This window comes from Clavispora lusitaniae (assembly GCF_014636115.1).
Source record: "Clavispora lusitaniae strain FDAARGOS_655 chromosome Unknown tig00000003_pilon, whole genome shotgun sequence".
NCBI lineage: Eukaryota > Fungi > Ascomycota > Pichiomycetes > Serinales > Metschnikowiaceae > Clavispora > Clavispora lusitaniae.
Window position 1 is genome coordinate 2003334 of NW_027093975.1, and position 22636 is coordinate 2025969.

Here is a 22636-nt window from a genome sequence, read left to right on the forward strand (position 1 = left end):
GGATACTTCTTTCTGCATAGCTTTTCGAAATGCACATTCTTAGAATTTACATGTAGCGTCTTCAACATACCACTCAAGTATTTTTTTTACTATATAAAAGTACAATCTAGTCTGTTTGCATCTTGTCATCTTCAGCCTTGCCGTTGGAGCCCAACATGACATTCCCATTGTCATCAATAAACTTGTTGGAGTATTCCGTAACAAACTGCACCGAGCGGTCAGCATCCAAGAACAATGTATAAGCTCTCTTCACATCAACCAATTCAACATTGGCGCTTCTTCTCTTGGAAGCAATTTGCTGAGAAACAGAAATCAAATTGGATGCATATCTCAAGCTGGTTTCCTGACCAATCTTAGTCAACAAGGCTAAAGCATCCGCAGTCAATTCCACTTCCTCTTCATTGGCTCTGATAGACAAGATGGTTCTAACCTCATCGGCAGAGTAGTTGGAAGTGTGGATGATGATACTTCTATCCAACAAATCCATAGGCACTCCGTGTGGCGATTTGTAGCTTGTGCCTCTAGTCTGCGACACTCCACGGTTTGTAGCCATCACCACAATTGGAGCAAAATCGTCTTCTAAAGCACGATTTATGAAAGAGAAACATTCGATATCCAACATGTGAACCTCATCTATGAATAAAACACCAGGAACAATTTCCGCCTTACCCTCTTCTTTCCATTCCGCAACTTTAGTGTTGATTTGGTCACGAACCTCAGATCTGATTTCGCCAGTGTCACCAGAAAACAAAGCCAAAAAGCCCTGTTGTCTCGAATTTATCACATCTATCTCGTGCAATGACACTGTGTGAACAACCTCTTTTCTTTTCTGCAACTCGCCCTCTGGGCATTGGACAAACTTGGTTTCTGGTCCCATTGCATCGTAGTCTCTGGCTCTGGTGAATGATTTTCCCAACTTGGTAATCTTACCGGAAGCCTTGTCGATGGAAATAACATCACCAGCCAAAACTTTTTCTTTGGTCAATCCTTCAATCATCTTGTTTCCCAACTCGTAGATTGTTTCCATATCAGTAGTTTTGATTGTAAGCTTACCTTGCTTATGGCCGCCGGTAATGGAGCGGTCAATCTGGATCTCAACAACTTCACCCTCAATGATCTCCGTCTCCTCTTTAATCTTGATTCCAATAGACTTTCTGAAAGCTTGTGTCAATGATTCCGTCTTGGACAAGTCCAAAGAAAAGATTTCAGATCCAGCAATCGCCGTGAAAGGCACATCTTTACCCAAGCTTTGGGACAAACCCATTGCAATGGCAGTTTTTCCTGTCGAAGGAGGTCCTGCAATCAAAACTGCTCTTCCGGCGATCTGACCAGCTTGGACCAACTTCAAGATGAGGCCCGCTGCTTTACGAGCCTTGAGTTGGCCCACCATACCTTGCGCAGATTCCTTAGGCACCAAGTTATCATCTAATCCTAAGCCTGAGATATGAGAATGAGAAGCAATCAAAGAAAGACCGTTCAAGTCTCTAGTCTGAGTAGATGACGTAGCTATAGTAGAAGTCTATGACTGTTAGTTGATTCTAGGACTTCAAATCAAAATTCCGTACATACCATATTCGAGAAAATACCGATTAATCGAAATGTTCCTGGGTCTTCGAGCCTTTGAGTAACAACAATGTCGCGCGACATTTTTTTCTGGCTAAGCGACACAAATGTTCTTTCCAACTCATCCCTTTATTACATTTAGGCAAATACAATTTTTTCGTAGAATCAATGAACCATAATAACTATTTTCTTCTTGATCCACCACATAGATATTATGTCCAGTTTTTCAGGATTGAAGGGCACGATCAATACTCAAGTTATCATCGTGGGAGAGATGGTCTCAACTTGCAGCGATTGGTATTTACTGTAGACACAAACCGTTCCTCATTTACAGTCTAAGGTAAAGTCAAAATCCGTGTATTGTTTCAACATAGTACCACGATTGGCATGTCCATGATTCAAAGTACGTCTACAATCAAGTCATGGAATGATATTCGATGGGACAGCATAAATATTCTAAGAGGCCCTTTCACATTTTCGTCTTGGAAACCAAGGATGGCTCTTCATACATACTCTTGATTTGTTCAGCGAAAAACTTGGCCGCTATTGGTCTTCTAATCTTGACCGTAGGGGTAATGACATCACGTTCTATCCGCAACGGTTCAAATTCAACGTACAAGTTGTGAATAAGCTCGAATCCAGTTAAGCCTCTCACTCTCGAGTTGAGAGCCTTGAGAAGCTTAATTCTATTCTCTGTCTTATTGACCGTTTGCAAGATGGCTTCTTCCAGGTGAAGTTCGGCCTTGGACACATTACATTCATGTACCAAGAAGTTAGTAATACCAGCAGGATCCACACCAACGACGGCAACCAAATGATGGCGTAAGGAGTCACCATGAACAAAACATTGGGTTAAAAGTGGGTTGCTAGACAAATACACGTTTTCAACCTTTTCAGGTGTCACATATTCGCCCTGGGCCAACTTAAAGAAGTTCTTAACTCTATCGATAATAAAGAGTCGTCCATTCGCCGGGTCAATACGTGCAACGTCACCAGTGGCAAACCAGCCATCCTTGAGGCACTTGTCTGTTTCCTCCTTGTTTTTGTAGTAGCCAGGGAAAACTTGGTGACCACGGATCAATAACTCTCCACTTGGGCCTCTAGGATCATCAATATGGTAGTTTAACTCGGGCAACTCCCGAACTCTGATGTCACAACAGACACCAGGAGCACCACATGAGCCAGGTTCTTTTTCGAACGGTTGGCTAAAACAGAAACCAGCATACGTCTCTGTCAAACCATAGCCCTGGGAAAAGCCAATATTGAGTGCAGCTTTCATGAACCTGACTGTCTCAGGAGAAATTGGGGCCAGCCCGGTGGTACAGAAAAGCATTTCGTCGAATCCCAACAGCTTTCTCAACTTTGGCACAATTGTGTGATCATAAAGCCAATGTTCACCCTTAGCTCCGTCAGCAACAGATTGCAATTTCATTTTTGTATCAAAAACTTTGGCGAAAAGTGCCCGTTTGACTGCCAGGTCCAGCTTGAGAGTTGCATTTTTGAGAGCTGCTTCCAACTTTGTGAAAACACGAGGAACATTAGACATGTGCTTCGGCTTCAATAATTTCAAATCTTCAACTAAAGTTAAAGGAGTGCCATTCAACTGCGGGAAACCACACATACCACCCTTCAGCAAATTGTGAGCTAAACCCTGTCTTTCATAAATATGGGCGAGAGGCAAAAACACAATCTCCACATCAAATGGCAAGGATGGCGCATTACACAACACGAAGCAGATTCCCAGCGCTGCATTCAAATGCGTCATGATCACACCTTTAGGCGAAGCACCAGTCGTACCTGAGGTAAAGGAGATGGTGTAGAGAGATTCTGGTGTTGGAGGTAAAGGGGCCATTGGGAATAATTTGCCGATTCCAATAACCTGATCCATTCCAAAAAGTTCAATGTTGGCTGCACGAGCCATTTCGACTAAACTCTGCCCTGCCTCCGGCGATTCACAGTCCAAGGGGTCCATGGAAATGATTGTGATTATAGCAGCCAACTCTGGAGAATTTTCCTTTAACGAAATAACCTGCTCAACATGCTGATACGACGTAATAACCACCGGTGATTGTGTGGTCAGTAAAATGTACTCTGAGGTATTTGCACCCAAAGTGTCATACAATACAGTATTTGAAATGGCATACGTCGAGCATGCCAAATCTGCAATCACCCACTCTTCACGATTCCCCAGGTACAATGTCACAATAAAAGAGTGGTTTTCTGGAGTGTACGACCTGTAGTCTCTCAAGTGATTTTCGATTTTCTCATGGGGCTCGCATCCGGGGATCTTGAATGGCGAATGTTGAAGAACGTGGAACAAACCAGCACCAAAGTCCTGGACTTTGCGATCCGCCTCTTTGAAAGTAATGGAGGTGTACCTTGGTTCCGAGACGCCAGTTTTGTAGTTGTATGGGCGGGAGGCCAAAGCTGGGCGGTCACCAAAGTTCTTCACAGCATTCTTCCATATAGCGTAGTATGTGTCGAGTCCTGGTGCAATCATTTTCTTGAGGTTTTTGATGGCCTTGCTCCGGTAAACGGACGAGTAGCCAGGCTCCGCCAGACCAGAAAGCGCCCGAGCATTAGCAAAGTTTTCCAAGGGGAGATGCTTTTCAATCATATCCGAGAAGGAGACACCACATTGTTCCGGACTATTGAAGACATAGTCTACATCGGCCAGTGCAATCAATGGTTGTGTCATGGTCAATAGACAGTTGCGTTGTAAAGAACAGAAAAGAAGAGAGTGAAAAAAACTTTAGCAATACGCAACTTCTCCTAACCATCCAAACTGTGATTGGGGCACTCGGATATTTATATACATGTATATTGTTTTGTCCTCGGCATCGCCAGCTTGCGAAATGTGGGGAACAAGGGAAATATACTACACTTCGCGGAGGGGTACTTGCACAATCGGCCCGCAGTGGAGAAAAAAAAGACCCGCTCGGCTTCTGTAGAAATATTGTCAGTTACGCTGACAAGGATCTGCCTAAGCTAGCTCTTAATGTGATATAACGGTATCACTTTGCGCACCTCTATTACAATTCATAAGCCTCTCAAAAATGCTATTGTTCTTTTTAACGCCTTTTTTTTATCCGTCGGGTCAGATCCAGGTACCCCTCAAGGTGCAAGTTCGTGCAGGTATTACAAGAAAGCTTCGCACGTTAGGCCGAATGTACAGGGCCCCATTCATTTTAAAACCTGTATTAATAAAACTCCGATAAACTAGTGAAACATCTTCTTAAATCTTTCTGGAACATCCAACTTGGGCAAGCAAAGTTCGTACAATTCGATCTTGTCGGATTTCTCTCTGTTGATTGCTTTCAATTCCGGGGCAGTTTGTACTAATTTACTCGTGTGCTTTTCTTCCTTCGCATCGCCAAAGATTTTGAAAAAGTTCGTCCATCTCCATGTGTCTTGAATGTCATTGTAGGATCTAGTAGGACCCAAAATGATTCTCTCTACCGTGTAACCTTCGTTGTTCAAAAGGAAAATCTTTGGTGCTTCAATGTCATATCTCAAAAATGACGACAACTCTTGGATCGTCATTTGCGCTGAGCCATCTCCTTGAATTAAAATGATTCTTCTCTTGCTACCCAAATCTTTCACAGCGCGAGAGACACCCAAAGTAGCTGGCAAAGCATAACCAATTGACCCGTAAAAATATTGCGAATAAAACTCAACCCCCTTAGGAAACAATAAGTCACCAATTGCGAAAAGGAAACTACATGTTTCAGCAATCAAAATGTCATCTGGTTGCATGTAGTTGTTGAAATAATCTGTCAACTTGTTCTGGGTGATAACTCTCTCATCCACTGTGTCATTCAATGCAAACTTTGGTGGCTCATATTTGTAGTCAATGTTGTTGACTTTTCCGTCGTTATTAACGAGCTTCTTTTTGTCAAAGTCCGCAGCAAGCTTGGCCATCAAATCATCAAGCGAGAAAGCTCTTTCACCAGTTTCCATGTTCTTTATATGCGTGTAAGTTCCATCCATGTATATGTAATCTGGATGAACCTCGACATAGTCTTCGATTTTGTCAAACTTCTGGGAGTACCCTCCGGAGTTAATTTCATTGTTCAAGTGACCGAGGTTTAACAAAAAGTCTGTCTTTTCCTCCAAACTCCTAATAATGTTTTTATCGACGGTCAAGTAACCCTGGTACATGCCAACATAGTTTGGCAAAGACTCATTTACGTTTCTGGCCATCGCAGAAGAGAATAACTTGACAAAGTTCGTTGGCATGGACTCCACAAACTTAGTAAAGTTGTCTTGAGCTCTAAACCGGGAAACCAAAGGACTTCCAAGAATAGAAGGTCTTTCCGAACAGTACAACTTATTCAAGATGGTGGCGGCGATATCCTCCAAAAGTTCGCTGTTCTTCATCTCATTAAGACTTATTGGAGCTTCCAAAGCCTGTCTGGGGACAGGAGTGTCTGGAAGGTCACTCGAGATGAATAAATAACCGGGTCTGTTCTCCTTCAAGATAGTTGTGATGACTCTGTCAATTTTTTTGACGTTTTCATCGGCGTCCACGCCCAAAGTTTCTTGAACTACCGAAAAGTCTTCAGCAGCTCTTTTGTAGACATCGTGATTTGGAGCAGCCAAGGCGTTTTTGCTTTGGACTAAATGATGAATATTTCTGACATCTTTAGGTTGGGCAGATTTAGCCTGGGCAGATTGTTTAGTGGATGTTGTTCCAACGATGTGCAAAACAGGAGCAAACTCTGCAAATGCACCAGCAATGCCATTGAGCGCAGAAAGCTCACCAACACCATAAGTAGTAATTAAGACACTCAAGCCTTTAATGGCCTTAGCATAACCATCAGCAGCATATGCGGCATTGAGCTCATTACAAATTCCAATAAACTCGATATTCTTTTCGTCTGCAACAGAAGGGGCGTACAAATGCTCCAAAAGACGTAAATTGAAATCTCCAGGAATTCCAAAGATAGACTTCAACTGGGGATTTGCCTGTGCAATACGCAAAAAAAGATACTCTCCAAGAGGAATGGTGGAGGAGTATGCGCGAGGCACAACTCCTTCAGAAGAATGGTTTGTTTCCACAGGTGCCATTAGAAGTGAACAAGTTAGTACTACAAAAACGGATTTTTCGCCAGAGGGACGGTATTGCCCTTTTATGTTTAGAGCAGACAAAATTGGTGCCTTGTGTGGAACGCCATGCGACTGCGGGTATGCGCGGCTATCAGAGGATAAGAGCGGTAAACCACGGTAACGCGCGGCACACTCTCGCGCATTAACCCTCGTCACCCGAATTCCATACCCGGTACCGATACATTGGGCCTGGAAACAAATACCCCTTTCCGGATCACTTTGCAGGAGTGGCTCCGTATTTTGCTGGGCCTTTTTCTCCTCCAAATATCCCCCAAAACTCTTTGAGTGTGTCTTCCCCAAAAGACGGAAGAGCCTTTCCCATAGCGGGGCAATTGGCTTCAAGATGCGTGTAGTTTGGACTTGTTATTTTCTTCGTGGGCCAGTCGAAGTCGTCGACGTCGAAATCCAGAGTCTGTAGTGTCCGAGTTTCTTCGTTGAAGCCTCCAAATTGCACATTATGGCATTTTTCTATCACCACTCGCTTGCTTGCCACTTTACCCCAAACGGTACAGTTAACAAGTTCGTGGAGCCGTATCTGATGACCAAGAAGTATGAAGTGGCAGTTTGATGCGTTCGTGACCACAACAGGGCCTTGGCACAGGAGAACCACAATCGAGTCTGACGCATCTTTTACACTGACAGCCGAGAGTGTGTGAGCAGAAACAACAATGCTGCCCAGTATATTGCAAAGTGACAAGTGGGAAGTCGAAGAGATAGACAATTCCGTGTTGTGAATTTCGCTGATTTCGTCAGACTTGCATTCTACTACTGAAGCATTTTGGCTGATGATTGATTCCGAAGGAGGAATAGGTGCTCCCTGAAACAGGAACCGACGCAGTCCGATTCGATTGTCAGCATCATTTACTGCCGTCCAAAGGCGTCGAAGAAGCTCTGTCTTTTTCTTCTTTTCGAACGAAGATGTGTTTGGTTCTATTGAGCCTTTTATGGCGCTATCAACCTCAGCTGCTTCAGCTTTTAGCGAATTCAAGTCTTCTGCTGTACATTGTGTAAGCTTAGATATAAGACCTTATGGTCAGTAACGAGAACGAAGAGGTTGGCGTGTTTAACGTACTTTCTGCTGGAGTAGTCATTAGGTAAATATGACCTGCAGACATTCGAGTCCGATACTAAACACATTAATTGCCCATTTGTATATGGTAGTAGATTCGTTTGAGCTACGACTATGTAAGACAATGGGGCGATCTAGTTCCATTCTTGTTTTTCCAATGTATCAACGCTTACTTACTTTTTATCACACAATTGTTCATTCGAGAAAGTATACAAAAGATTCTCTTACATCAGCGCTTCTAAGATGCAGTTGATTATCTATAAAACGTCGCAAGAATTTCGATATTCCTGCGAGATCAGCCGGTATTACAGTTGGGGAGGGTCGTATCTATTCTAACATAACGAAATGCAGTTACTTTGCGGCAAGCTTAGTTCTGCCCACCAACTGGTCACAAATATCTCTCACAGTAGACCACGAAATTTTCTTTGGCATTCTGCTTTCGGTCTCAGTCTCAAAGTCGTATAACTGTCTAATGGAGGAAAAGGTCAAGTGAGACGATTTGATTCCCAAGACAGCGGCAGTATTTATGACCTTCTTGTCATCAATTGGGAAATCAAGCGCATCATGGTATGGAGCAATGTCATCGTACACATTTTCAATGAATTGGACTGCCTTGACAGCAAATCTAGTACCTCTAGTTCTGTCTATAGGCGAAGGCAAGCCACCTTGTTGCACGTGGCCTGGAATGGCAGTCTTGGCATCGAACTCACCATTGGCCTCCAGCTTCATGATGTTGGCCAAAACCTCGGCTGTCAACACTTTAGAGGCATTGGTACTTTTCAAAATCAACTTACCGCTCTTAGACATTCCTTTCTCCGTAGCAAACGCTTCTTTCAAATGTCTGACATCGAGCTCAAGTTGGGCCAAATCAATGCCCTCTTCAGGAACATAGGACGCCTGGGCACCACATGCCAAAGAGGCATATGTAGCAATGTAGCCCGAGTTACCACCCTGGACTTCAATCACGAATGCACGGTCTCTGGTGGCAGATGCAGACTGCTTGACAACATCACAGTACTCCATCAAGGAGTTCAAACACGTGTCGGAGCCCAACGAGTACTCAGTACCTGGAACATTGTTGGAGATAGTCGCCGGGATCAAGACCATTGGAATACGGAAGCTTGGATACATTGAACGCGCTTTCTCCAACTGGTCCAAGGATGCAAACGCCTCAAAACCACCAACAAGAATCAAACCATCGAACTGGTATTTCTCAAAGTAGTAAGCGATCATGCCTATATCAGTATCCTGAGGGGTAGCTCTGTTGGTACCAATTTCGGAACCACCAACAGAGGTCCAGCCTTCAATGGTCAACCAATCAATTGAACGCACAGATTCATGACGGGCCAAACCGGAGAAACCGTTGTGAATAGCGTACGGCGTGTGTCCACGCGACATGCAGTAGGTGGCCATGGCATACACAGCACTATTCATACCACCCGCTGGAGCACCGACATTGATGATGGCAATGCGCTTGCGCTTTTCTTGTGGGAGCGTTGGCTCTTCATGGTTGGCGGAGTTAATTGCCATGAAATTGTGCAAATGCTCAACAAATTCCGAGTCACGCATAGACATGGCCTTAGCAAAGTCCTTGGACTCGATAGCCAGAGCCACAGACTTGGTGATACGGACAGCATCCACTAACGACAAGCGGACAATCTTGTTTTCAGTGATACCAATCAAAGGCGACGGCGTTTCTGGAGTTGACTCCAAGACAGCCTTCACGGCTTCAACACCTTGCAATGTGGCCAAGACTCTGTCGTAAGCCACAGCAGTACCACCACGTTGCACATGGCCCAAAGTAGTGACACGTGTATCCAAGTGCAAACGGTCCACCAAGACATCCTTCACTTCTTTCGCACTAATTGGGGCCAAGTCGTTTGTGATGGCACCTTCAGCCACAATGACAATGGTCTTCCGCTTTCCCTTAGCACGGTGCTTTGACACAATGTCGCACATTTGATCTTGCCAGTCTTTAGAAGACAGGGGTTTCTCTGGAATCAAAATGTAATCAGCGCTGCAGGCAATACCAGCCATCAATGCCAACCAACCGCAATGACGGCCCATAACCTCAATGACAAAAGCACGGGAGTGAGAGTTTGCGGTGGCATCAATATAGTCCACGGCTTTACAGATACGGTCCAACGATGAGTATGCACCAATGGTTGCATCAGTGGTGGCCATATCATTGTCGATCGATCCCACAGTACCGCAAATGTTCAAGTGCTTGTGTTTTTCGTATTGCTCCGCAGTAATCTCCTTCTTCTCCCTCAACTCCTCGATGAGAGAGGGCCACTCAGAACGGAACAAATCGGCACCGGTCAAAGAACCGTCACCACCACAGACAATAAGAGCGTCGATTCCGGCTTCGACCATGTGTTTACATCCGGCCAAACGACCCGCCCGCTCTTTGAATGCCATGCACCGCGCAGTACCAATGTTTGTACCACCTTCGGACAAGAAGCCACGCACATCCTGCCAGCTCATTTCACGAATGTTCTCGGGGCCACCACGCACCAACCCTTCGTAACCTTCCATCACGGCGAACGCTCTGCAGCCACGGAAGATAGCGGCCCGGACAACAGCACGGACACATGCGTTCATTCCCGGAGCATCTCCGCCAGAGGTCATGACAGCGATATTACGGCGCTGGGTCGCGCCTGGAGCAGTGGCCCTTTTCTCCAGTACAGTAGTGGACATCAGAGGGGCAATTTCATGGCCGTGAGTGAATTTCTCAACCGGAGGATTAATGGACATTGGGTTCTTAGCGGTGGTGAAGCCAACCACGTGGCCCAAGGGGTCGACGGTGTATGCTTCAGTTGGATACAAGTCGTTTGGGTAGAGCTGTACCGGGTACTTGAAGCTTTGCAAACGGGAGACTAATTCCAGGAACTCAGAAACGCATAAGGTTAAGTGGGGTGCCACGGAACGCCAATCGCGGGTCTGAAGCTCGGTAGACCAACGGGAAATCGATTCTGCAATTTGGTCTGCCAGTTTGGTATCACCGAGTTCGATTCTAAGGCTGGCGCCGTCTTTCCCAGCCAAAGTTGCGCTCGAGTCGGTTTGGGCAACGACGGAAAAACCCGTCAATTGCGAGTAGAAGCTGATGGTCTGAGCCATCAACGGCTTTTCCGGTGCAAGCAAAATGGCGCCGGAAGGGCCGCTAACTAAAGGGATAGCCATAATTAAGTGTGATGTGAGAAAAGAGAGCTTGATCAGGCCGCCCTAGAAATGCGCGGAGCCTTATAAAAGTCCGATACATCACCTGACAGCGGGGGCCGGGAGGCCGCTACACAGGAACAATCTGGTGACGAGAGTAATGGAATCATCCCATGGATAAATCCTTCTGTTAGGGAACATCTGTAGACGTTGCAATAAGTTGACAGGTTGGCAATTACCGGTGGAAATGTTTTTGTGGTCAATATCCGAGAGAGACATAGTCAATTGGGTAATTGCCAAGATGCATGTAAGATACATAGATGCAAGTCGGGCAAGGAAGAAATACAGAGATCGAATGTACAAATATAATAAGAGGAATTTTGGTAGGGCCATATGTGGAATTGATGAAGACACAAGAAAGAAAGAGCACATCAAGAGAAGGTCAAAATTTAGTTGCTTCTGATTACCGCTTCCTCTACAATAAAGCCCATGTGTGCGACTGGCAGTTCATTCCAAGGCTAAAATTGTGCAACTGACAGATATCGGAACAACATCCACATGTGGTTTCAGCTGACACAAAACAGCGAGAATTATCCATACTTACTTCAAGACATTCCACCTTTCGTTCATTGGATTGATCAAATGGTGTAGTATCTGCTGATATCATTCAGGTACAGATGAAGTGCGGATGATCTTCGGATGCATTACACCCAGTTATTCCGTCATCTTACTTGAATAATCACTAATTTCCCGTCCATTCTTCGCATCTGTAGATCACCCTTTACTACTTCTATTCTTTCCTTTTGATAAGCATATTATCATTGTGGCACTTTTTTTGCTCTATTGCCAGATCTAGCATACGTCGACCATTTTTGTCTCTGCTTCCTTGTTCTTGCTGTCATGTTTTACGCTCAAGTGCATTAGACATACACACCGATCTAGCAGTACATCATTAACATGGTCTTTAAAAATTCTATGAACTGTTCTCGTTGTCCATGCCAGTACTTGATCGACCGTTCCTGTTTTTTCGCTCACAACGAACACTACACTGTCTGACAGCATAGCGCCTACTAAACAAAGTGGCCCCATATACATTTCCTATATTCCTCTCCACCGACCATCAACTCTTGTGCCCTGCAAGTAGCCAGTATATCATTTCTTTTCATTCAACATAAGATCTAACTACGCCTTGACTTTGGCGCAGAATGGACTGCGCGCGTAATTGCCGTCCCGGGTCAAATTTTTCTCACCTCGACAAATACATTTTCTCACCAATTGCTCAGTTCCTCCTCAATCTTCATCATGTCGGAACAAGTGCCTGTGGCCGATCTCTCCAAGATGACCATTCCTACCCTTCCTAACTTGGCTCCAGAGGTGCCTAAGCCAAACGGCTTGTGGTCGTCCAACCCAGTCTTCTCCTACTTGAACGACGCCTACATCAACATTTCCGAGCACAGAAAGTCCTTGGGCTTGACCAACCCCGGTACCATTGAAAACATCTCGAAGGAGGTCAACCGTGATGTGTTTTTGAACCAGTACTTTTTCACTGGCTTGCGTGCCGACTTAAACAAGGCGTTCTCATTGAATCCCGCATTCCAAACCTCCCACACCTTGTCCATGGGCTCTAATGCTTTGCCTCCTTATGCCTTCAGTGCCTTGTATGCTAAGGAAGACTTTTTCGTTCAAGGTAATGTTGACAACGACATGTCTTTCAGCGGTAAGGTTAACTACGGCTGGGACCAGCACAACATCTCTAAGTTGACTTTGCAAATTGCTCACGGTCAACCAGTCATGTGCCAGTTGGAACAGGACTACCAGGCCAATGACTTCTCCGTGAACGTCAAGTCTTTGAATCCATCTTACCTCAATGGTGCTTTCACCGGTGTTGCTGTCGCTTCTTTGTTGCAATCTTTGTCTCCAAAGCTTGCTGTGGGTTTGGAAGCTATGTACTCTAGACAAGCCGTTTCTCTTCCTCCAGACAGCGCTGTCAACTACTTTGCCCGTTACAATGCCGGAAACTGGATTGCCACTGCCTCTTTGCAAGCTCAAGGTGCTTTGGTCGGTACTTTCTGGAGAAAGGTTACCGACAAAGTTGAAGCCGGTTTGGAGACCCAATTGGTTGCCTCTGCTAAGCCAATTGTCGACTCCTTGATGGGCACTCCTATTGGCTACGAGCCTGTCGTGGAGGGCCAGACCACTCTTGGTGCCAAGTACGAATACCGTCAATCTGTCTTTAGAGGCCAAATCGACTCCACCGGTAAGGTTGGAGTGTTTATGGAAAAGAGAGTCTTGCCAACCGTGTCCATTTTGTTCTCTGGTGAAATCGACCATGTCAAGAACGCTTCGAAGTTGGGTGTTGGTTTGCAATTCGAGTCGGCTGGTAGTGAGCAATTGATGTTGATGCAGCAGGGCTTGGTTGATGCCAACGGTAACCCTGTTCCTGGCGCTCCCCAGTTGTAATGCTCACGACTCATGACTTCTGTATATACTGCAAAATACACTGCACATCGCTGTACACTCAGTTCCAACAATTGCAATAGAGCAATTCGTAAAAAAACATACTGATGAACCACCTACGAGAGACGCCTATATTTCACGCAGCCGTGTTGAAAATGGTACTAGCAACTCATTGTACACAAAATTGGTACTTCCATGATTCCCGTGGTAGTTGATTTATAACGTCTCATTTTGTTGTCTTTTTTAGCTCTTTGATTTACTTCGATCAAGAAGAAGAACCTAACGAGAATCGACGTCCGTAAGCTCCATTTATGTTCAGACTAGGCTAAATTAGTTCTGCCTATCAATAGTTCATGGAAAATCGCAAAAGTCCAAAATGGGACATTACAAGATTCATGTTGTCATGATAAAGTAGCACTTGGAGGAGTAAAAACGCCCAAATATGAATGAGTAAATGTTTACTGCTTCTGAAATATGACATAAAGATACCTATCGTTGTTTCATTAAAAAAATATGTAAATGGAAGTAGAGTTACCAACCGAAAAACCTGCCAATACCGGAGCTAGCCTCAATCTTCTCTTCTTTCCGGCTTATGAGATTGTAAACATCCGAAGAGCTTATCCGACTAGATCTCCTATTGAGCCTTTCACTGGTTGATTTAGTATTTGCCTGTGTTTTGGTACTCACAGGTTTTCTGCTGAACTGGTCCGTTACAAGCAATTTAGAATAGTACAGATCCCCCGATGGATATTTGGGTTCCGGGAGAGTTTCTGAATTCTTTTCTCGACCGGCCAAAGCAGCAACATTATGCAGCGTAATGGAACGATAAATGTCCTGATAAGTATCCTTTACATTTATTGGGCGATTGCTTTGACGAGAAGCCAAAGTATAGTTGGAACGGGAGTGTGATAATTTTGGGCCATTCGTACTGGGATCCATCCAATTGGAAACGGAAGTATAGAGTTCACTAACAGAAGACCTGCGCGACAAACCATTCTGGCTGTTTCGCCGATTTCTATTGTACTGGGAAAGAGACGTTGTAGGAAAAACGCCATCATCCTCATGTTTGTTCTTGTCACCGATAATCGATCCAGCAACACTTCTTTCAGGTAAAATTAGAACATTGCCCCGGGCGTAATTATTTAATGGATGGTGAGAAATTGAAACGAAAGAAGCCGTTCGTGAAGGCATACGAGAACCATTATAGTTGATAGACCTTGTCATGGATACATTTTCTTCGTACTCATCAAGTAAAGAATCCATTGACGATGAATCAGATTGTTGGCTGGTATGGTGATAAGGATTTGCGGTCTGAGCATTATTAGCTTTTTTCACTAAAGGTTTTGTAAGTTTTGTTTGAATAGGCATGTACGCATTGGGATGCGAGAGTAATCCAAAGTGATCATGTTCTAGATTTGGTGACCTTGAGGGCAGAATGGGCACCTTAGAATCGTAGAGATGAAACTGGTTCGGAGAAACCGGCACTGAGGGCGGCGATTCGGGAATGTTATTGAAAAAGGGAGTGAATTGATTTCCTTTTGCTTGGAAGTTTGGTGAGGATGCATGTGGTGATATGGGATATTCTGTTTGTTCGTTTGAACCTCTAAGAGGAAACATGTTAGGCATTGAAAGTTGTACATGTCCAGCATGTGAATCGGCACTTTCTTTTTCTTTTTCGTATTTTTCACCATCATCAACCGGAGAAGAGACCAAAAATAGACTTGTATAGTTGACGAACTTTTGAAACACTTTTTCGAGTTCCTCCAATACCGCATCCTCTTGTGAAACAACCTCCATTTTCCAATATCGCTGAGGATTGACCAAAGGAAGTATGAAGTGAGATCGACTCACCCGGAGGATCTTGAGCTTGCGAAGAAGAGGATATACAAAAGATGGTCCACACGCCAAGTACGTGATATCGCCATTATGTAATTGGAAGATCGTGAACTCGCCGTGGCCCAAGAGTGTACCCGAAGAAGCGTTTATGCCCGAGTCCGGGACTTGCTCATGATACACAACTATTCGGGCAAAAGGTGCGCGGAAAATAGTTGTTCGATCATCCATGGGGTAGCTTGCTAATAAGACATTGAACTTTTCGTTTTCTGACCGAGGCATATGATTTTGCGTCAAAGGCCTACGATTCTTTTTGAGCTCTTTCACTTCACTGAGGAAAAGAGGCTCGTCTTCGGAGAGATTGCTCTTCTGATGACGTAGGAGAGTTTGTTTCCTTGGACTCATGGGAACACTTTGTTCAGGCAAAGGAGGTGGATCCAACGCTATATCTGCTGATTTCGATTGCACGTCTTTTGTCACTGCGTTTTTCTTTTTCCGCGGCCGCCGCTTCTTTTTCTTCTCAGGAGCCTTTTCATGTGAGGCGACTGGCTCATCTGGAAAAGGATCTGAAGCCATAGTGCCGATCGCGCCGATAAGAATTAATAATTAGCTATCGTAACTTCTACTGATGAAGTAAGTTCGCGAGAAAATGCGGAGAGAAACAAACACAAGAGAGGCACGGGTCTAGCCTGGTCTACTCTATAAGCCAGTGAATAAACTAGAGTTTCTAATGTAGTTTTATTTCGACAATCGAGAAGAAAAATAATTTAATCTTAGCTAAAATTTCCTGGTAATTTTTTTCATTTTTGTTTTTCGAAGGGCTAAGTGCCCAATCTTCTTTCAAATCCTTCAATTGGAGTTTCAGATGTCGAATGGTTCAGTTCCAAATCACCAGAAAGTACAGGGCGGTATGTAACAGAACGTTCGCTGGCAGCGTCTTCCTCTCTGATATAGAGCACAATATTTTGTAACTTTGCTATGCCTGGAGCCAAAAATTTCTCAATGGCCAATATGATTTTCGCTGGAGGATACAAGACGCTCAATTTGCCCATTGCCAACAAATAGCCAGCACCAATACCAGCCAAGTGGCCAAAGAAGGAAGTGGACGGTATGATTAACGCGATCAAGAACAAATTGAAGAATGGGAAGTAAATAGTTGGCACCTGAAGTTCATGGCCAGCAAAATTCAAAGACATGATGACCGGTTTCATCTCGTGTTCCTTGTAACAGAAGTAAGTTAAAAACGAGAAGCAAATTCCGGAAAGCCCTGCCACAGCATCCGATGGGTACAAAAACAAACCAACCACACAATATTGCAATGCTGTAACAACAGCCAAAAGATTCAAAGTGACTCCAGTGTAGACCGTGCCATGGAACCGTTCATAGCGAGAAAGCAAAGGAAACAACGTGACGATATTGATGAGCCAGTGGAAAATGTTGACATGAGGGAAAATATAAAAGGAAATCGCATTCAAGTTCAAATCTAACGGCGAGCTTGGGAGTAACAAAAGCGATTTCGAATCCGTTGGGTAGAGGACATAGAATAAGAAAGAAAAAATAATAATTCCAACAGAAAGAGCAGGAGTATTCTTCAATCTTTGTATGGTGGACTCCCAGGTTAATGTGCTCATTTCCGCAAGAAGGTGAATGTGATGAACTTGTTGATTTGAATCGCGGGCATTGAAAATCTACTGTGGCCCAAACCGAAAATTCCCACCCTTCAAAATCTTGCCAATTGTGCATTGTTCTTGGACCATTGGAAGATAAATGCTTGTGTTTGGCCTACCGTGTCGACAAATTCCCTAAAAATGTGTAATATCTCCTACCCTATTCCTATTTACAAATCTTCACAACAGATGTAGTGAAAGAGAGCCAAAGGCGCGAATCAAAGTCCAGATCATAACCGGAATCTGTAATGATCTACTTCAGGCCGTATCCTCCTTGCTCAAGCGCTTGACAACCTGCTCCTGAAACAGCTTCAAGAAGGCTATTTTTTCACTATTGCAATGCCGTATAGACGCAATCTTTTTTTCCCGTTCTTCCACCGTTTCGCAGATTCCATCCACTTCATGCAAATACAGCCAAATGTTGCTGACCTTCAATCTTATGGCACCCGCGTTATTGTCAAAGTCCTTGGCCTGAATCTCTCCGTTCTCTAAACTTTGCATTAATGCGAATAAGTCGGGCAAAAGCTCAATGTCGGCAAGTTTCTGTAATGGGTCCGTATACGGCTCCATAGATGTATCTTCTATTAGGGGACTCTTGGAACTACCATTGGAAGCCATGACCCCGTCTGCAGTAGGAAGATTCGTATGAAGATACTTGAAATGTTGATGCGAGCCTAGAGGAGACGATGAACCCGTACACCAGGACAGGTGTCCTTTGGGCATCCTATCGAAATACGTATTAAAGAGCAGTTGACCTTCGCTGATTTAGTCTGTATCGTACCAGGTATACAATTATAGCTTCAATGTAGTTTGTAACATTATAGAATACACCTGAGGGCAACAGGATGATGACTCTAGTTAACTGATTTCCTGCAGGCTAGACTGGGCTTTATGCCCCATTATCACCCGATGAAAACACCCAACGTCATGGATCTTATTCTCAACTCGATATCCAAGTGTTTCCCGTGCTGTCCAGACATTCTGAGCCCACAAATCTCTGTAAATGGCACAAAATATAAAATAATACGCCTTCTTGGCGAGGGTGGGTTCTCGTATGTGTATCTTGTGTCGCAAAAGAACAACGCCAGCATTCTTTATGCCATGAAGAAAATCCGCTGCCCCTATGGCAGTAGTGATGCCACTTTCCGCAATGCCATGCGTGAGATCAAAAGCTATCATCGGTTTGCTCCCGCAAAATCGCCGTACATAGTACACACTATAGATGAGGCCATAGTGAGCGAGCCAGATGGGTCTAGGACCTTTTATGTGCTTTTACCTTATTTCAAGCACTCGTTGCAAGACATTATCAATTACAATGTGCTCAATGGGGTCACGATGGATGAGGAAGAAGTGCTCAAAATATTTATTGGCGTATTAAGCGGAATCCAGACCATGCACAAATACAAGAAAACGGGACTGGATCCTGGAGAAGAGGACAGCCAGAATGAACAGGATGCAATGCTCCCCATGGGACTTGATGACGATACTGGTGCTATGGAGAGCACAGAGATGCTGGAGCTTTGCCCATACGCCCACAGAGATATCAAACCTGCCAATGTGATGCTCTCTGCTGAAGGACTTCCAGTGCTCGTGGACTTGGGATCATGTATGAAGGCACGAGTCTCTGTAAAGTCGAGGCAACAGGCTTTGGCTTTAACCGATTTCGCTCTGGAGCACTGCACTCTTCCGTATCGGGCCCCAGAGCTATTAGATGTGGCTACAAACGCGGAGATCACAGAGGCAACAGATATCTGGTCCCTTGGGTGTCTCTTGTACTGCTGCTGCTTCGGCTTTTCGCCTTTTGAAAAATTGGAGATGGAGCAAGGTGCCAATCTAAGTGTGGCCATTGCTCAAGCAAAGTACAACATCCCACAAGATATCAAGGGTTACTCACCTGAAATTATGGATATTATTCGACTGTGTTTACAATTGGACCCAACGAAAAGACCCACTGTGGACGAACTCTTAGAGAAGTGTTTGGCACTCCAGGGTATGTGAAGAGAATTCGCTTTGTTAGCTGATAAGGGAGAGATAATAAAGAGACTTCGGACGCTTTGAAATTAACTTCTGAGACGAGCTACAATGATTCCAAAACAACGTCTACGAGGTTTCGGAGACTGAGTTGGATTAGCATCGGTGAATTAGTGCGTATTCTATGATTGCCGTACGATAACTTACTCGTGCTATTTGCAAGAGACTTATCGTATTTACCTGTTTCTATCAAACACTCTTCTTGCTGCTCAAAAAAAAAAAAAAGTAAAGAACAAATAGATGTGATCGGAAAATATTAGGCGAACCGAAATCCAATCTGCGAAATGTCCCAATGCGGCACATCATATTAGCCACATCCAGTTTATCCTGAATTCTGGATTACAACATATTTATCTGTTGCCGCCCATAAGGAGTCTAATGTTTCTTGTATGGTTTCCATCTTGCTTTGTTCCCGCATTATTTTTATACTTTCACCCCTAATTAAAGGTGGAGATAATTTTCTTCGGTGATACTGCACACTCCTACTACGGTGCACTTCATTTCACACCTTGCGATATTTATCATTCTCGCCCAGAACCATGACCAAATATCAACGTGGTGAATTGATGGAGGGTTGGAATGACTGCCCTCCACCGCCATTAAGCTCGCGTGAATCCAGCTCTACCAGCGTTACTTCTGCGCGCTCGAAAAGAAGAACACAACGACTACCGGTAATTTCCGGTGAGTCAACGACACCCAGAGCTCCTGTGGCTCGAGGTGGGTTGTCGGCCCCTCCAGTATCAGGACCTCCGACACTGGTATCACCAGCACCAAGCTCTGAATCGGTACGGCCAGAAACATGGGAATCCAAAGAAGTGGACATTGAAGCGACGCCCGACAAACTTCGGCAGGCCGTAGAACAGAGCAACATGGACCAAAAGCAACAGGAGTTTTTCCTCAAGCGCGTTATTGAGCCGTATGACCAGTTGGAGCAACCGCACAAGGAGTTTATAAGCGAAGTTGCCCAGTCAATCTTGGCCAAAGAAGAAATCGCCAAGATAAAGGGTGAGATTTTGAAGTACATGATGGTGCACAACGGAGTCAGCACTTGGTGCGTACCGCTCAAGAAGTTGGTGGAGAGCTGCGCATGAGCAGCTGTGGATGTAGTTTTATGTTTCATGATTAATATACAGATCGACACTATACTAGGTGACACAACAGTAAATGCACGTAGGAACCGCCAGCGCCGCGAGTGCCAGTCGAATAAAACGTCTAAACTCTCTTTCTTCTTCCAATTTGGGCCTGGAAACCCGTTTTGATGCTCGAAACCGATCTTGTGGAGCCACACGCTTTACAGCTAAGGAAATGCAATCTGTTGGCGGATTCTCTCTTCAATTCGGTGTTCATAGATTTGCATGTTTTGCATGTGACGTATTCAATAATGTATCTTCTCAACACAGACTCCATCTGCTTAGGCTGGAACTTACCCTTCAACACCAATCTCTTTTCACCGTCAATGGAACCAGAGGTACCCAACTCAGCAAACAAGAACTGAATCAAGTGCTCTGGGTTTCTTTGCAAAACAGAAGCAATGTCCTGGACGTTGGCAAACAACGTCTTCTTCGAACCTTCTCTCTGACACACTGGTGGAGGAATCTTGAACTTGGGGCCGCTTCTGTCACCAGCCAACTCAGGGTTGTTCTTTTTCAAAATAGTGAAAAACCGAGACAAGAGGAACTCGTATGGCAAGCCAAGGGAAGCTTGTATTGATTGTTCCTTTTCTTCAGTTTGCGCAGAAGGAGCCACATCATCAAGACCAGCTTTTTCCAACTGCTGCTCGAATTCCGATACGCCTGCGGCCTTGACGGACTTCTTTTTCTTCTTTTTCAAGCCCAAGTCATCAAGTGAGCTGGCCAAGTCGTCCACGGAGGTCGAGTCTGCTGCAGAGTTTTCGCCTTCGCTCTTCTTGGACTTTTTCTTCTTCTTTAAACCTGCGAACATGTCATCCATATCTGGTGTGGGCGACGCAGGCGAAGCGGCCGAAGCATCGTCGGCCTTCTTTGACTTCTTTTTCTTTTTCAAACTAGGATCGAAGCCCAAATCACTCATGGTTATTGTAGTAGGCACTAGACAGTTGAAATTTTCTCTCGTTTTTTTTTCATGGGTGCCGCGCGCGCACGACTTTTAGGCTGCTAGGTGACTTGAGCTTGATTTCTTATCGAAAAAGAAGTGTAAATATAGGGCTGTGTTTATTTTGAAGCTGTATCTTTTTCGAAAAAAGCGTTGAATTTGAGTTGTATATAAGTTCTTTCACGTTTTGATCATTTTCTCCTCTTGTACCCTCTTGCTATGTGAGAGCTGGGGCCGTTGCTGTCTGTATGTTATCTTCACCACATATCGTAAAGTGTATTCGTCTCGACTGGTCCAGATGATATCTTCATATTTCTATGATGATCCATAGCAACTTAAACGAAATTGCCAGTGAATTTTTGGGACATCGTAGATTTTCCAATTTATATGCGACATGCAATAATCAGAAGTAGATAAACATGCTTATGCTATTGGAAATTTGTAGACACCTTCAAGAATGGCCTTTCTGAAAAATGTAGCTGAATTAACCATATAAAAATAATGAAACTCCTTTTTTGTAAATGAGTAGCAACTACGTTGTTCAGTGATGTAGAGCACACTACAGTGTTCCTTTCCAATTCAACAGAAACCGCCTTAATAAATTTTCTACAAGTAATAATGTGCAATGTTATATTTTTTCTTTCATTTCAGAAGAATTAGGACGTTATTTAAAACGGTTACGAAGATACTCAAGAGATTGCACATCACATACACCCATCTACCGCAACTTTCTCCTTCCCTAACGACCCTTATTGCTGAGAAGTTAGAGAAGCATTTGGTTCGCTTTTTCCCCCCATATGTTTTGGGTTTTGTGGAAATCATTGACAAGCAAATGTGAAGCTGATGAAGTTTCCTCCTCGCTTTCTATGATTGTTAAATCTACGTGTTCTCATTGCCTGGGGAAGCATCTAGGCCAATGACATAGTTATAGTTTATTTTTAAACGATGGCTAATACTTTGATCAAACTCTAAAGTGAAAGAGCCGATCGTCCATTATCTAATTGTCCATTCACCAATATTCTACAAGGAAAGTGAGGCAGTGGAGTCAGCCACGGCAGCCACACTATCTGCCCGCAGCTTTTCTGCCTCAGCTGCTTCACGATCAAGTTCCTTCGACTCTGTTCCCGGCGTGAAGGTGATTTTCGTGTTTTCTCCATCTTCTTCCACGCGCACGTCATTCTCGATTGCAAACTTCAGCAAGAACCAATTCTCCACTTCTGCTTGACCATTTTTCTCAGCCTCAAAGAGAGCATCGTGGTTCGAAGAGTTCTTAGCAAAAACATCGGCGCCATATTCTTCCACCAATAACTGTACCACAGGCAAATGGCCATTAAAAGCGGCCCAGTGCAAGGCAGTGTTTCCGCTCTCGTTAGCCTGGTTAACTAAAGCCACGGCTTCATCATGAGGAAGAAGAGACAATAGATATTTAACCACCTCCAAGTGACCATTGGCAGCTGCCATATGTACTGGGGTGCTCAAAGTGATGTCGTCTTTGATTGTGGGAAGTACCAGGCCCGGGACAATTTCGGAAAAGACTTCCTTCAAAAAGTCCAAGTCGCCGTCTCTGGCGTCATAGATTATGGCGTCCATCTCCTCCTGCGACAAAGACATGGTTGCGTTTGAAGTATAGAGAGAAGCGATGAGACTGATGCTTGTACAAATATATGCACACCCGTGC

At 44.4% G+C, this 22636-nt stretch overlaps 14 protein-coding genes across 14 annotated transcripts; 3 read left to right on the plus strand and 11 right to left on the minus strand. All coding sequences in view use genetic code 12, as the record gives it.

Moving 5' to 3' along the window:
* Positions 1–106: 106 nt before the first annotated feature.
* RVB2 (RuvB family ATP-dependent DNA helicase reptin) lies at positions 107–1390 on the minus strand (the record flags this gene model as incomplete). Its single annotated transcript, XM_002619776.1, has 1 exon — positions 107–1390. One exon carries the CDS (start codon positions 1388–1390, stop codon positions 107–109), a length of 1284 nt encoding a protein of 427 aa, XP_002619822.1.
* A 642-nt stretch (positions 1391–2032) lies between these two features.
* Positions 2033–4261, minus strand: FAA2-3 (Faa2-3p; the record flags this gene model as incomplete). The annotated part of the gene is made up of 1 exon (XM_002619777.2): positions 2033–4261. One exon carries the CDS (start codon positions 4259–4261, stop codon positions 2033–2035), a length of 2229 nt encoding a protein of 742 aa, XP_002619823.1.
* A 521-nt stretch (positions 4262–4782) lies between these two features.
* Positions 4783–6633, minus strand: ARO10 (phenylpyruvate decarboxylase; the record flags this gene model as incomplete). The annotated part of the gene is made up of 1 exon (XM_002619778.2): positions 4783–6633. The coding sequence occupies one exon, from the start codon at positions 6631–6633 to the stop codon at positions 4783–4785; it is 1851 nt and encodes a 616-aa protein (XP_002619824.2).
* A 253-nt stretch (positions 6634–6886) lies between these two features.
* Positions 6887–7763, minus strand: FOB63_000929 (uncharacterized protein; the record flags this gene model as incomplete). The annotated part of the gene is made up of 2 exons (XM_066102505.1): positions 6887–7698; positions 7745–7763. The coding sequence occupies 2 exons, from the start codon at positions 7761–7763 to the stop codon at positions 6887–6889; spliced, it is 831 nt and encodes a 276-aa protein (XP_065958567.1).
* Positions 7764–8092: 329 nt separating this feature from the next.
* Positions 8093–10924, minus strand: PFK2 (6-phosphofructokinase subunit beta; the record flags this gene model as incomplete). Its single annotated transcript, XM_002619779.2, has 1 exon — positions 8093–10924. The coding sequence occupies one exon, from the start codon at positions 10922–10924 to the stop codon at positions 8093–8095; it is 2832 nt and encodes a 943-aa protein (XP_002619825.1).
* Positions 10925–12202: 1278 nt separating this feature from the next.
* TOM40 (Tom40p) lies at positions 12203–13360 on the plus strand (the record flags this gene model as incomplete). Its single annotated transcript, XM_002619780.2, has 1 exon — positions 12203–13360. One exon carries the CDS (start codon positions 12203–12205, stop codon positions 13358–13360), a length of 1158 nt encoding a protein of 385 aa, XP_002619826.2.
* A 528-nt stretch (positions 13361–13888) lies between these two features.
* Positions 13889–15766, minus strand: FOB63_000932 (uncharacterized protein; the record flags this gene model as incomplete). Its single annotated transcript, XM_002619782.2, has 1 exon — positions 13889–15766. One exon carries the CDS (start codon positions 15764–15766, stop codon positions 13889–13891), a length of 1878 nt encoding a protein of 625 aa, XP_002619828.2.
* Positions 15767–16011: 245 nt separating this feature from the next.
* Positions 16012–16821, minus strand: FOB63_000933 (putative rhomboid protease; the record flags this gene model as incomplete). The annotated part of the gene is made up of 1 exon (XM_002619783.2): positions 16012–16821. The coding sequence occupies one exon, from the start codon at positions 16819–16821 to the stop codon at positions 16012–16014; it is 810 nt and encodes a 269-aa protein (XP_002619829.2).
* A 294-nt stretch (positions 16822–17115) lies between these two features.
* On the minus strand, positions 17116–17580 carry MED9 (Med9p; the record flags this gene model as incomplete). Its single annotated transcript, XM_002619784.2, has 1 exon — positions 17116–17580. The coding sequence occupies one exon, from the start codon at positions 17578–17580 to the stop codon at positions 17116–17118; it is 465 nt and encodes a 154-aa protein (XP_002619830.1).
* Positions 17581–17748: 168 nt separating this feature from the next.
* FOB63_000935 (putative serine/threonine protein kinase) lies at positions 17749–18855 on the plus strand (the record flags this gene model as incomplete). The annotated part of the gene is made up of 1 exon (XM_002619785.2): positions 17749–18855. One exon carries the CDS (start codon positions 17749–17751, stop codon positions 18853–18855), a length of 1107 nt encoding a protein of 368 aa, XP_002619831.1.
* Positions 18856–19427: 572 nt separating this feature from the next.
* Positions 19428–19979, plus strand: FOB63_000936 (uncharacterized protein; the record flags this gene model as incomplete). The annotated part of the gene is made up of 1 exon (XM_002619786.2): positions 19428–19979. One exon carries the CDS (start codon positions 19428–19430, stop codon positions 19977–19979), a length of 552 nt encoding a protein of 183 aa, XP_002619832.2.
* FOB63_000937 (uncharacterized protein) lies at positions 19439–20008 on the minus strand (the record flags this gene model as incomplete). The annotated part of the gene is made up of 1 exon (XM_002619787.2): positions 19439–20008. The coding sequence occupies one exon, from the start codon at positions 20006–20008 to the stop codon at positions 19439–19441; it is 570 nt and encodes a 189-aa protein (XP_002619833.2).
* Positions 20009–20100: 92 nt separating this feature from the next.
* SUI3 (translation initiation factor eIF2 subunit beta) lies at positions 20101–20937 on the minus strand (the record flags this gene model as incomplete). The annotated part of the gene is made up of 1 exon (XM_002619788.2): positions 20101–20937. The coding sequence occupies one exon, from the start codon at positions 20935–20937 to the stop codon at positions 20101–20103; it is 837 nt and encodes a 278-aa protein (XP_002619834.1).
* A 1041-nt stretch (positions 20938–21978) lies between these two features.
* FOB63_000939 (uncharacterized protein) lies at positions 21979–22569 on the minus strand (the record flags this gene model as incomplete). The annotated part of the gene is made up of 1 exon (XM_002619789.2): positions 21979–22569. One exon carries the CDS (start codon positions 22567–22569, stop codon positions 21979–21981), a length of 591 nt encoding a protein of 196 aa, XP_002619835.1.
* Positions 22570–22636: the final 67 nt, after the last annotated feature.